The sequence below is a fragment of the Schistocerca serialis genome, chromosome 2, assembly GCF_023864345.2.
Source record: "Schistocerca serialis cubense isolate TAMUIC-IGC-003099 chromosome 2, iqSchSeri2.2, whole genome shotgun sequence".
Taxonomy (NCBI): domain Eukaryota; kingdom Metazoa; phylum Arthropoda; class Insecta; order Orthoptera; family Acrididae; genus Schistocerca; species Schistocerca serialis.
The window spans coordinates 146122557-146137393 of NC_064639.1; the positions used below are offsets into that span (position 1 = coordinate 146122557).

Genomic DNA, 14837 nt, shown 5'->3' on the forward strand with positions numbered 1-14837 from the left:
CAAGAAGGCTCATAAGAAACAGTGTTCCTCTCCTTCCTCCGCCACGGTGTGTCTCTTCTACAGCGCCACCATAGGCCGTCTTTCGTGTCACAGAGACGTGCCGCTGGCGGCCGATCAACCAGCTGATCACTGGCGGCAAGAGCTGCCTCTCAAACAACCTATGGATCAGGATCTTCTGCCGTTGGCTGAATGCTGTTCCATACCATCGGTCGCCGGCTCTCAGCGGTCGTTGAGTTGACAGCAACCGTGGTGAGATTTTTCCATTTTCTGTCCACCCTGTGTCAATTCTCCATTGGAATATCCGTGGAATTTGCTCCAGTCGGGATGAATTATTGATTCTCGTATGACCTTTTCCCCGGTCATCTTCTGTCTTCAGGAAAAAAAGCTACGTCCCGATGACCGCCTTGTCTCCCCTCATTTCCAATCAGTCCAGTTTGATCTCCCCTCTGTTGATGGCGCTCCAGCACACAGGGGACTTAAGATTCTTCTCCCTGAGATACACTCTATTATCACCCAATCCTCAAACAGTTCCAAGCTGTCGCTGTACGTCTTTCTCTTTCTGGCTACACCTTCTCTCTCTGTACCATATACATTCCATTGTCCACACCGAGGCCAAGAGCTGGTTTCCTTCATCTCCTTGGTCAGCTCCCACCCTCCTATTTGCTGGTTGGGGACTTCAGGTGCCCACCACCCACTTCAGTGATCTCCACGTCCTTGTCCAAGAGGCACCCTATTCCACCAAGCGGATCTCGTCCGCCTCGACACTGGGGAACCTACTTTTTTTGTCAGCCTCCATGTCAACCTACTCTCATTTGACCTTTCAGTCTGTACTGTTCAGCTAGCTCAGCACTTTGAATGGTTTTCTCCTGCTGATACACACTCAAGTAACTTTTTTCCATGTGTCCTTCGATTACAGCCACAACTGCCATCTATGGGCCCAAGCTGATTGGACACTTTTCTCCTCTCTAGCAACATTTGATGACCATCAGTTTTCTAGTATCAGCGATCCGGTCACTCATGTTACGGAAGTTATTCTTACAGTCGTGGAACGTTCAATACCTCGTAGCTCCCCTTTGCCCCGGTGTCCCCCAGTTCCTTGGTGGAACGAGGCATGCCGTGATGCAGTACATGAGCGGAGATGTGCCCTTTGCGTTTTCCGCAATCATCTTGCATTGGCCAACTGTATCCGCTTTAAGCAGTTACGTGCGTGATGCTGTCGCACCATCTGCAATAGCAAGAAGGCAAGCTGGGACTTCTTTACCAGCTCCTTTAACAGCTTCACTCCCTCATCTGTTTGTAGTTGAATTCGACAGTTATTCAGCACGTCTAAGTTCTCCCCGATGTCTGGGATAACTGTCGTGCAAGATACCTTAGTGGATCCAATCGCAATTTCTAACTCATTGGGTCAACACTTTGCTGAGATTTCGAGCTCTTCAAATTACCCGCCAGCCTTTCTCCTGGAGAAACGAGCAGTGGAAGGGTGACCTCCTGCTTTCTAACCTCAAAATTTCGAAAGCTGTAATACCACCCCCCCCCCCCCCCCCCTTTCTTTTTTTTTTTTTTTTTCCCCGCGGGAACTCCATCACGCACTCTCTTCCTCTCGCTCTTCCACCCCAGGACCGGATGACATCCAAGTCCAAATGTTGCTGTATTTATCGTACCATAGTCTGCATTACCTCCTTCGCCTTTATAATCGAATTTGGACTGACATTACCTTTCCCAGAAAATGTACCTACTCTTTCAACGAGTAGTGTATGTAAGGTTTTGTAGCGTATGGTAAATTACCATTTACGCTGGTGGCTGGAGTCCCAAAAACTTTTAACACTTGCCCAATGCGGTTTCCTAAAGTATCATTCTACAGTTGACCACCTTGTTGCTATCTCCACTTATATCATCAACAATTTTATCAGGAAACACCAAACATTAGCTATATTTTTTGATCAGGAGAGGGCATACAATACCTGTTGGAGGACAGGCACCCTCCGCACACTGTTCGCTTGGCGCGTTCGAGGTCTGCTGCCACTTTTCATTCGTGAATTTATGACGAGTTTACATTTAAGATGTGGGTGAACACTACTCTCTCCTGTAATTTCACACAAGAAAACTGTGTGCCCCAGGGCTCCGTGCTGAGTGTTGTATTGTTTGCCATCGCCATAAATCCAATTATGGATTGTCTCCTTCACAGTGTCTCGGACTCCTTCTTTGTCGACGATATTACAATCTTCTACAGCTCTCAACAGACCAGCCTTCTTGATCGATGTCTCGAATGCCTCCACTCACGGAGCATTGAAACCGGCTTCAGATTTTCTCCCAGTAAGATCGTCTGTGTAAATTTTTGGTGTAGTACGGAGTTTTATTCACCTTCCCTACATCTAGGCCCTGTCGGCCCTCCGTTTGTGGGTGTCGTCAAATTCTGGAGATTTATATTACTGTGCTGGTCTTTCCATGTTTCATATCTTTTGGCTCGCTGTCTGCAATCCCTCAACACCCTCTGTGTTCTGAGTGGTACCTCCTGGGGAGCGGATTGAGTGGTCCTCCCCAGCCTATATTGTGCCTTAGTGAGCTCGAAATTGGGCTGTGGAAGCATAGGTTAATCCTCCGCACTGCTGTCTATTCTTGTGTGTCTAGACTCTGTCCACCACCATGGATTGGGTTTAGCGTCTGGAGCTTGTTACACCAGCCCCATGGAGAGCCTTTACTCTGAGACTGCTGAACCTCCACTGTCCAATCAGTGAGCTGTCCTTCTGAGTTGTTAGGCTAGTCATCTGTCTTCCATGCTTGCTCATCTGACACATGCCCTTTTTTTTGACGCCTCCTTGGATTTAGGGTATGCAGGCCACCCTTCCTCTCTACTGTCACTGGGAGTCCGCTTCCGTCAACTGCTATATTCCTTTTCCTTCTAATTTGCTCTATGTGCACAAATGAAGGATATCACATTTATTTACACTGATGGCTGAAAGACCACCTGTGGTGTTGTGAGTGACTATATTGTTGGTGACACCACTATTAGATTTCGGCTTCCCGACCACTGTTCGGTTTTTACTGTGGAGCTTTACACTGTTCACCAGGCTGTCCAATACGTCCGCCGGCGTAAGTGGATACAGTATATTATTTGTTTGGATTCACTCAGCTCTCTTCTCAACCTCCAAGCTCTTTATTCTGTCCATCCTCTGGTCCACTGGATTCAGGACTGCCTCCCCATGCTCCACTTGGGGGGGGGGGGGGGGGTCTCTCTGTGGCATTCCTCTGGATCCCAAGGCATGTAGGTATCCATGGAAACGAGGCAGCCGATATAGTGGCAAAGGCTGCAGTCTCTCTTCCACAGCCCGCTGTTCGCATAGTTCCCTTTACTGGTCTACAGAGCGTTGTATAGCGCACACATTGGTCTACACTTCCCAATAATAAATTACAGGATGTAAAACCTCTTCCTGTGTTTGGTCCTCTTCCTCCTGGCCTCATCATCAGGAAGAAGTAATTTTAACTAGACGCCAGATAGGACATTGTCTTTTTAGCCAAAGTGATGATCCTCCCCCACTTTGTCCCCACTGCTCTGAACCATGGGCAGTGAGACACCTTTTACTTCAGTGCCCCTGTTTTCATCCGCTACGTACCCATTTACAGCTGTCGCCTGATCTATCTTCCCTTTTAGCAGATGACACGCGCTCAGCTGATCACGTCCTTGATTTTATCAGTACCAGTGAGATGAAGTCCGTCATTTGAAGCTCTCTTTTGGGGAAAACAACCCCCCTTCAATAGCAGTTCTCTCGGATTTCCTTTCGTTTTTAGTTTCCCTTTCTCTCCTTCGAGAGTTTCGATCCCATTGCTGCCGATTTAAAATTAGATTTTTTACCCTTCACTAAGCCACAGAATGAGTGCTTATGACCGTAGCAGTTACGCATCCTAAAACCATAATTTAAAAAAAAGTTCCATGTCTCTGTAACTGCCCATACAGTACTTCTTCAGCATTTTTGGTGCATAGAGAAACATACCCAAAATGAACTAAAACTTAGATGTATAGGTGTCTTGATTTTCATTTTTATCACTCAGTGTTCAAGCTTGTTGTGGTGGAGCAAGGTACCACATGGTATCTTCCTCTGAGCACTGTTTAAGCATTTAGGACACTTCAGCACATGTGAACCATTACTGATCTTTAATGGGCTTATGCTATTGCATCCATTTGGATTGGAGACTGTCATCTGGAAAGATGACTAGTGTTTTGCTTCAAAAGTCAAATTAGTACAGCCATAATTTTCCATTAGCTGACAGTGATGAATATTGATTGTGTCAGTGAGTATAAATAAACATATAAATTATTTCTCAGCAGAACTTTAAACACTGAAGCTTATATAGATGGCATCCTGTACCATCCTAAATATAAACCAAATGTACTTCTGGGTGCAGTGGGCATCAATCTAAATAATTTAATGAGCGTCAAACCATCCCTGTCCTCTATGCCAGTTGCTTTACCCTAGGTAACTTCAGTATTCCATAGTATTTCATTTGTATGTAAAATCAATGACAGAAAAGACTCCCTAAAATACCAGATGCAGCTTTTCAGTTAGCCACTAAATTCCATGCAGAATATGATAGTGGATGCTCATCCACAACTGTAGATAATCACACATCGTTGAAACTTGTAACAGCGTATTAGAGTGAATGCTGCATCAAGGATCATGTGTACGTGCCTCCGCTACCAGCAGACATCCTGAATTAAGAAGCCAGATTGAAGCAGCTGTCGCTACAATCACTGAAGACACACTTATTAGAACTCGGCTATAGACTTGATGTGTGCTGTGTGACAAATGGTGCTCACATTGAACATTTTTTAAGGTTCTTGGTACAACTGTTTGAGTTGCTCTTTCATTTAACGTACCATTTATAACTGTAAGTTTATTATAATCAGTATTATAAAGCGTTAAAACCCCAATATTCATTTATAAACACCCTTTATTTGGAAATTGTGAAATGCGTCAATTTTGTTGTTTGATTAATGGAGATGCACACACTGCTGTTGAATAACAGATAACACTGATTGTGTTTTAATTGGGTATTTAAATTAACTGTGTCGTATGATCATTTATTGTCTTCTCAGTGGTCTGCACGAAGAGTTACTGGAGATTCTTAGGTGATTGCATTTAGCCTAATTACTTGACAACAAGTGAGGGAGATTTATTTTTCTTTCTTCCAGCTCTGCCTTGTGAGTTGCTGCTCTTGTGAGCGGAGCTATCATGCTGAGTGTTTGGACCCTCCTTCGGAGAGACGCCCAAAAAGCCCTTGGCGATGTAGGCACTGCCTTGCTCAGCAACAGCAGCAGCAACCGGAACAAAATCAGGAACAGCAAGTGCAGCACCACACTATTAAGAAGCCACGCAAGATTGATGTTGCCAGCAGTGTTATAAAGAAGTACTCCAAAGTCAGAGAAAAAACAAGAGACATAAAAAATTACAGGTGAGAGACACTTACCTTTGATCTGCATTTGGATCTCCCTCTGCCACTGTTGCCTTCTAATCTGGAGATTAAGATAATCTTTTATATAAGTCTTGCAGGAGGTTAAATATTGAGAATGTGAATTTAGTAGAGCAATTTAAAAATGTGGGTAAAATGAAAACTGTATTTGGTAAATAGGCCTGTGGGACAGCAAAACACAGACTGTCCAAAAGTGACAGTTATCCTGAGTGCTACAGAAATTACTTTGCACGCTTCCCTCATTAGCCATACCATGGCAACAAAATGTTTTTAAGAAATTTTATTTAATATTTATTCAGTTTTCATTGCTTACAGTAATTGTGTGTTGTGCAATTTAATCAGTCTGTGGTTTTGTGGTCCACTGTTTGCGTTGTGTAAGTTGTTTTGAAGTGGAGCATAATGTTTTATTAAATAGGAGTTTGTGTGTTTCATATTTTTTTTTTTAATATCAAGAAGAGATAGGGTGGGTTGGAAGTGTGTTACTGGCGTAGCATAACTGTAGATTCTCATGTTGAACTTTTTGATATGAGGCCTTTGATAAGGCACTTAAAAATTCATATCACTTCATATTTTATTTAATCTCATATTCATCTCCAATGAGTTAAGATAAATTCAATGTCACACTTAAAATGTGCATGTTGCCACTGTGCTAATTTACATTTACATTTTGCTATCCAGAGTGTTTCTAAATTTTGGGTTGCTTGTTGAGCTAAACAAAGCTTTGCCAGTATTTGTGCATTAGGAAATGCACTCCTCTTCAGCTCTCAGTGCTGTACTCCATGAAATACACGAAAAAAACTTTTAAGAAATTTGCAGTTAAATTGAGATCTTGACTAACATTCATGTTTGCTCTTTTGAAGAAAATACATGGGTATACAAGATGGAAAATTTTCGTGTTATGGAGTTCAAGAAGCCACACTGGTTACGAAAGTTCATTGACTGTATGTAATCTCTGGGAGGGGAGACATAGTAAATGTGACTGCCTACAAATCAGTTACTCCATTAGGGCTGCGATTTTGTATGGCATATGTCCTGTGAAAAATATCACTGTAATTTTATTGCACACCATGTATTATCCATTATTTTGAGAGATTATGGCTCACTAAATGGATTACAAAGTACAATGCATTTTTTAGAATAATTGTGAATTATTTGGAAACATTGTTACAGCTACCATAACAAAAGGTTCACAAAGAGACAGTAAAATGATGGGATAGAAAACCATAGATTTTATAGGCTACTGTAGGCTAAAACAAAGCAGCCAGAAGTCTAAAGTTGAGTAAGAGAGTAACAGTTCCTTGTTAATAATTTTCAGTGTTGTTTCTTTGGCTTAATGGCTATTCATCTGCTATGTATTTTCCTATTGATTAAAGAGGTTACGTGGATGCTACTAAAACTATACCAAGTACCTCACATACCACGCAGAGAGAGAGAGGAGGGGGGGAGGCAGCTGCAAATTATTTAAGGAGTGAAGGTAAAAAGTTACTGAATAGTATAGTTGTCGAGGCATTGGAGGCACATAAACAAGACGGAAAGCTGTGCGAGTTTCCAGAATGTCTCCCTCTCCCTCTCCATCTCCGTCTCCCTCTCCGTCTCCGTCTCCGTCTCCCTCTCCCTCTCTCTCTCCCTCTCCCCCCCCCCTTCTCCCTCTACACACACACACACACACACACACACACACACACACACACCATAGAAACACAAATTGGGAAAATATCTGTGATGGGGCACTAGGCCTTTTTTTTTCCTCCAGCTTGCCACTGATTAGCAAGTATCTTCTACCAAATTAGTGAAGCAGTGCTACACTAATTCTGTTTCTCTATGGAAGAAACTGCAATTTCTTCTTTGCGTAAATCAGTTGTCACATAAGTGTGAACTCTGCCAGATTTCATTGTTAATTGCTGTTATACCTTTCAAAATACTTTTAATTTGTGTTGTTGTTTCAGGTTATTGGCAGGTGTTCGGGCCACGAAAGAACCTGCTGCAAGTACTGCAACCCCCAGCAAGAAAGGAAAACGTGTATCTGATCAGTCTCCCGCTAACGACTCGAGCTCTGGCTCAGAGGAGGGTAATGACACAGCCGCTACCAGCTGTTACTCCTCTTCCTTCCTCTCTCAATCATCTGGTGGCTGCGGTGGTGGTCCACACCTATCCTCAGGGCCTGGGGAACAAAGCAGTAGGGAACAGAGCAGGCTTGAAGAAAAAAATGATCGGATCTCTAAGGAGAAGCAGAAATTTTTCCGTTCTAGTGCATTTTATGCTGTTCACAAATCGAAACGGGTAGCATCTCAGCATCAGGGCACAGGAGCAATGTCTGTTGCGCAGAAAGTCAGTGTGGGGCCAGTTGTAGGAGGACATTGTACCAGTAGCAGTAGCAGTAGCAGTAGTAGCAACAACAGCAGCAGCAGTAGCAGCAGCAGCAGCAGCAGCAGTAGTAGTGAGGATGAGTCAGACTCGGGAGGCTCGAGCACAGAGAAGGGTAAAAGTCCAGCCAGCGCAGTAGGTGCCCTTAGTGCCTCACCACAGGCAAGCAGAGTGAAAGTTAGTACCTCTCTGTTTCACCCATCACCTCAGAGTGTGCAGAGGCCCAGGCCTTCTAGGACTTTCCTGTCCCCAATTACCAGTGTCCCATCCACAACAAGTATCAGAAGCTGTGCACCTTCCAGCAGCCCTCCTTGGGGTTTTGCTGCAGCTGCTGCAGCCGCAACTGCCGCAGTAACAGCTGTTGCAGCTTCAAAAGAAGATAAGAAAGATCCTCCCAGTACAAAACTTGCTGGACCTGTAGAGCCCAAGTTGCCATCGTTTCATGGGAGAACAAATGTAGAAGATACGAAGCAGTCGGCAAACACGTCTATAGCCAGCTGCTTGAAGCAAGTCGCACCACTTAGACAAGAAACTTCCTCACATGAAAAGAGGACATCGACAAGTGCTTACAGAGTACAACCTGGGTTTGGGCAGTTAAAGGGTCTGTTTGATGGCCTGAGTCATTTATTTACAGCACCTTCTCACAACAGAAAACGGACTGTGGGTAATGTGAACTATAGTCTCAGCAGGCGGAAGAAGGACAATAAAGAAAAAGTACAACCAAAGCCTGAAGATAAAGAAGTTCTGTCTCGTGAAACAAAAAGGGCTACTCTCGAGACTGCCCGAAATGATACGGCTTTTGTAAATACGACAAGAGATGTCAAAAAATCACTTGCCAGTACAAGATCAGATGGTGTCTCCCCTAAACAAAGTGTTACAGGTCCAAGTAAACAAAATTCAGCTTTCCAGCGTGACTCTACAGCTTCTGTCTCACCTGTGTTACCTCCAGTGAGTGTACCTTCCAGTAATAGAAAATTTGCCAGACTTGGTATTTTTGCACCCAGCAGTGATTCTGAACATTCTTCAGCTGCATCCGTTTCTTCTACATGGAGTCAAATGACACCATCTCGTTTAGTGAAGACAGCTGTCAGTAGCAAGAGCTTAGAACAAGAGAGACGAAGAATGCTGAAAGGAGGTGCTTTCTTTGAAGGTGGTCTTATGTCTGGCTTAGGATTGTTTGGATATATGGTGGGACATACTCTCCCTTTTCCCTTTCTCCAACCATCATTGTCTCAGCCTTCTCAACATTCTCAGGAGGACCCAAAATTGAGAAAACGTCATCTCTCAGAGGAAGCCACCCAAACCCACCATCGCTACCACCACCATCACCACCACAGATACCATCCAGTACCAGTGCCATCCACATCCATCGTGCTGCCACACAAGCAGACGGGTAAGAAACCCACCATTCCTACTGCGGGTTTATTTAGCCTCCTGCTTCTTGTAATTCACTTACTCTCCCCTGTAAAACTTACTTGCTTGGAGAAAAACCCTTTTATTTATCACATAGAAGTGCAAGCAAAGTTCTCCCTGCAAGGAGTGAATGGAGTCTTGGAGTGGAATGGTACTGTGTGTGTATGTTTTGAATACCCTAGCATGTTGTGGTGTGCGGTGGCATTGTAGAAATCGTAATCCTTTCCACAATTATCCACTAAATGGGAAAGATGGGGAGGAAGGTCACTTGACTGGGTGCTGGCTGGCAGATTTGATAACAAAAAACAGAAAGAAAAAAAGTAATCTCTTCCCTGTGCTCGTACTTGGCGTGGCTTGACTTGTCTGCTTTAAATGTGGATCGGCACTTTCTTTCTTGATATTATTTGATTATTGAGGAAAGGTATAGGTAAAAGCTGTTCTGCTTTGCAGGGTTCAGGGGGCTTCTATACATCAACAAGGAGTTTTTCAATCCATTGTTATCATATACCAGTTACTATTTGAAGTCTGATAATAAGTGTATGTTTGGTATGGATGTGTGATTGTGTGCACATATGTGTGTGAGCATGCATTTTGGCATGCTTGCATTGATGTATGTGTGCATCTGTCTCTCTCTCTCTCTCTCTCTCTCTCTCTCTCTCTCTCTCTCTCTCTCTCTCTGATACACACAAAAACACACACAGTGTGCAATGTGTATGTACAAGAGTGTGCACGCACTGGGTTTATTGCTTTCATTTCTCACATTCTTGATTGGGTCAAATTTGCTTCCCAAATTTGCGCTTCTTTGTCCAGTTATGAGTACACATTTCAGCGATTAGATGATTTGCATGTTCAGTATGTGGCGAATGGTCTAACTCTTCTTTAACATTTCACCCTCGCCTTACATAAATAATTCACTTTCACCGTACTAAAATAAATGCTGCTTGCTGGCACCTATTCTCCAAAATATACCACCAGTACCTGCACTGAAATTAGTTAAATTAGTCCTTAATACAGTAATCAGTTAAACTCTTGTAGATTATTAAGTGGCATACAGGCCATTAATAGATATAAATATTGCTGTAATTTATATATTTAAAAACATTCAATTTCTGTTTATTAATCCTATGTAGCATCCTATGTCAAAAACAGTTTTTCGTGTGATGGAATATCAGGAGAAGAATAGTAATCTGTTGTGGAGCAAGTAGTCCTACATATTTAGTATTATCATTATACTGATAAAATTAGACTTTATAGTGTCAGGGACTGAGAATTCTATTTACGATTGAGTTTATTGATCTATTAACCATTCATAACTTGAAACATCAGAATGGAAAATTTTGTTTGCACTTCTTTTATATCAGGTAATGTTGGAGTGCTCTTTGTGTAACCTTAAAACTTATGACATAAATTTGAGGCTCTAGCCAGTGTATTAAAATCAAAAGCTTTAGTAATAATATGATAGTACCTTCAGTGTCTAATTTCAACTGCTTAGTAGCCATTAATGAGGCAATCCTTTTCAGTATTAACAGCATTTAATGTTGCAGTTTATGTTGTACTGTAGTTAAGTCTGTTCAGTTTTTACCATTTAATAAAAAAAACTGTCATTTTAAGCAATGAGATTGAATAGAGGACATTCTTGGAGTGCAAAAATAGATATTTAGTGAGAGTAACTTGTAATCAATTTGCCACATAACCTTGGTATGAATCATCATTTACTAAGTTTGACACACACAAAAATTTTGCGGTGTGCATTCATTCAAAACAGCCAACAATTCACTTTGTTGATATATTTGACTTTTAATTTGTGTGTTTGCAGAATTTAAGCATCATATTTTATCTTGAGAAATGAAATTCAGATCATAAAGATAAATTGTTTTGAAACTGAATGTAGAAGTTATAATTGGGTTCCTTATTTACAACTACGAGTTTCTGTTCATTAAAATATCATTATTTCCATGTGTTTTTGTAGTTTTAATTTTTTTAACCTTTCCTTTGTTATGGTCATTGGGGAAAATAAAAAAGAATAGTAAGGAAATTAAGAATGCTGGAAGTTTTGGGAAAGCAAAGAACGTTTCTGCATCTTTCCAGAGTATCCTTCTATTTTAGAAATGCATTTGTGCCCCTCCTCAGACCAGCCAGTGACAACCCCATGATATCATATTGAGGGGATTGTTCAGGCACACTCCAGAAACAAACAGCTATTGTTTTTGAGAAAGGAGGAAATAAAATTTTGACTGTGGAATGTATTGAATGTAGATGGATTTGAGATAACTTGTTAAATGCTCATATTGCTACAGTGTGAGCATGCATGATGTTGTGGTGCAAGTTTCTCCATGTCCTTCCTGTCAAAAAGCTTAAGAAACACTTTCCAATAAATCTGTCTTCAATATCACTATCCTAAAATCCTTTAACATGGTAGGGGGCAGCCACTGCACCCCCTTAAGAGTGCAGAAAGAGCACATTCCTTGCTACCATGAAACTGAGTTTGGTGTACTACTTGATGCACTGGAGTTACACCCAGCAAGAATTTGTTGCCAGTGTTTCCAACACTAAGCCATTGTTGCTGAGGTAGGTGGTGTGGTATTCACTGACCACAAACTATTGTGACATAAAAAACTCGTACCAGATCTGAGAGATGGTTGTCAGTTCGAATACCTTCAAATGCAAATGTGGGTACAATGAGCAGTTCCCTAAGTCATTCTCTGAATACATAACATACTTACGTTTGTAATGCCTGTTGATAAATGTGCACATTGATTTTTCAGAAAAAGTTCTTTCATTTCTAAATTAGTGAGCCAGTGTGACTAACAAAGTAATGAAATCACTCAAAGAAATGCGGGAAGTTGAGAGTTTTAGCTTCCCAGCTCTAATTAGGTTATCAATCAGAGCAGTAGAGCTGCTGGTGAAAGACAGTTGAAGCATTTAAAGTCAAGGGTACCTGAAAATCACAACGTAACACTCACAAACAAATACATAACTGTGAGAAGAGCCACTGATATTCTGTTGATCATGACAGTTTAGACCTTTCTACCACATTTAATGCCCAATCTTGTTGAAATTATAATATATTAAATTTGGTTCTGTAATGGAAAGTCAGCCTTGAGCACAAAGCAGTGGACTGGAAACCACTGTTTCTCAAAACTTCCAGAATGACATACTTACATGTAAATTTTTATGGTGTCTCATGTTAATGTAATTGTACATGTATGCCGTGGTTGACTGGACTGTATGTTTCTATTTCAGATGAAGTTGTTCCTGAACCTAAGACACTTCCTCCAGGTGTTACACAGAAGGATGTGACATTATACAAAGAAACTCGTGAAAAAGCAAATTCAGTAAGTAATACTGATTTGTGTATTAGTACCAAGTTCATGTGCTTTATTGTGTATTTAATTACCAGCAGTTTTGAATTGTTAATCTTTGTCCGTATACTTCTGAAAGCTTAATTAATAGTTTTCTTTTTAATTAAAAAAAGCCAATTTGTTTCTGTTATGTGGTATGACTAAAGTTACTCACTTCCGTAAGATACAGATAAATCACAAGTGACTGAGAGATGTCGGCAACCAGCCACAATAAACAAAGTGATCAAATAGTTGAAACTGTTATGGACTCAGTGGTTTCTTGTGGTAATATTTTGCTGTGTGTGTGTGTGTGTGTGTGTGTGTGTGTGTGTGTGTGTGTGTGTGTGTTTGTGTGTGTGTGTGTGTTTTATTAAAAAAAATAGTATTCCAATATATTATCAGAATTCTTATGTCATCATAATTAAAGTAACTCGGAAAGAGGGGGGGGAAGAAGAGACACAGCAGTTTACCCACACATTTTTGCACAGTGGAACTGCTCCAACATAACATGTGCATTACACTATCTATACTTGAACATTAGGTTTAGAATGGGGCAGCTGATGGTGGTGTTAGTGAGGGTAAACAACTAGGATATTAATTTTATAGATTAAGTGCAATGGAGGAGCATAGGTACTTCGGATGCAGGTCAAATTCAGAGATGGTTAAATGGTCTCGTTGTTTATAGAATGTGCGAACATTTCCTAAACACATATTTCACATTCACATTGTCAAACAAAGATGCGTAAAGGTTACAAACTGCTCTGTTGGCCAGTATTTGATGTTAAGATTTGTGAATGTGGTGTATCCACAAGGGATAAACTATGGGGATACTACTAAGGCTAGTGTATGACACTGTCATATTTCTTTGTCAGTTTTGACATGTCAAAGAAATTTGATGGTGTAATACGGAACTTTGTCAAATCTCACCTTTCGTCAAATAAATATGATCAAATCTAGGGCCTCACTGTTGGTTTTATCATAAAAGTCGTTTGTCTTCTGTTCACTGCAAAGTTAAACACAACCGCTTGGAACGTGGGCATCGCTGCGTGTATTTGATGTCTTTGTAGTGTGTTTGTAAACATGGCTTCAAAGATTGTGTGTTCCTTAGTCTCTTTTTAATAAACTTGCTTCGACTAATGTGGGCGGTGAGCATGGGGCGCAGTGCATGCTATTAATTGTGTGTTGATGGGCAGGTGAAATATGCTGCAGGTGACTTTCATGTCCACAATCACAGCTACCGCCATCCACCTCTACATCTGGAAACTTTTCAGCAAGCCAGAATAGAGGATGCAGTCACACTCCTCAATAATAATAATAATATTAATAATAATAAAGCTTTCCATTCTATGTTTGTTTTTTAACTCTGGATGCCACAAGTTAAAAAGTGGTTCGTCTGTTTAGTACTTTTTATTAATATTGTAGTTGCTGGAACACTAATTCCAAATAAAATTATTCAAAAGTAAAATAGCTCTTATGCTTATATAGTGTACTAAACATTTATTTACTTTCAAATGTTCCCTCTTCAGTTAATCGCTTCACACATTTCTAGAATTATTTTGGTTAAAGTGCAATGTGATATTAGATTGCTGTTTTGTAAACTAAAGTAGCTCTTTCCTGCATCAAGAAATCACAGTATCGCAGTTAGCCTGTCTTGTGCACATATAGCATTTCTCAAGAGAGTATTCTGTTTTGTAATATGAGAAGCCACTTTACTGAGCAAATACTGAAATACACTCTCATCCATTTGTAAGAAATTTGTATAAAAGGCTTGACATCCCCACTTGCAGCTCTTGTAACAAATTTTGCTGAATGCTTTTATTTATTATCTTGACATAATACCTATGGCTTCATCCAAGTACATTTCCTTTTTTTCCGCCCCCTTTTTTCCCCAGATAAGCACACAATCCTATTGTAGTACTAGCAGCTGCAGCGCATAATAAGAAATTGTTGTCCGTCATCTTGAAGTTTGACGAAAAATATGACGACAGTCTAATACCCCTTTTTAGTGCCACATCAAAGATCTTTGTCAAAGAAATTTGAAGAATGTTTGATGATATTTCTTTGTCAAAGAAATATGACCGTACAATACCGACCTAATCTTCTTTGGATTTGCAGCTCTTGCAGTAGCCATGCACAGACAAAATTACTGGATATCTCGTCCGCCAGTTTTGCAAACACCTGTTTTTCATATGAACCCAATGATTGTTCAACAAAGGTGCTGAAACATATTTGGGTTTGCGTAATGGGCAGACC

The 14837-nt window shown here is 41.0% G+C and overlaps 1 protein-coding gene across 1 annotated transcript in view; it reads left to right on the top strand.

Moving 5' to 3' along the window:
- LOC126455807 (histone acetyltransferase KAT6A-like) overlaps positions 1–14837 on the top strand; it is a 284484-nt gene that overhangs the window by 207429 nt on the left and 62218 nt on the right. Inside the window, exons 4-6 of the mRNA XM_050091567.1 lie at positions 5189–5448; positions 7413–9223; positions 12487–12578. Coding sequence (XP_049947524.1) covers positions 5189–5448; positions 7413–9223; positions 12487–12578 — 2163 coding nt within the window. The remainder of the gene's footprint in view (positions 1–5188; positions 5449–7412; positions 9224–12486; positions 12579–14837) is intronic.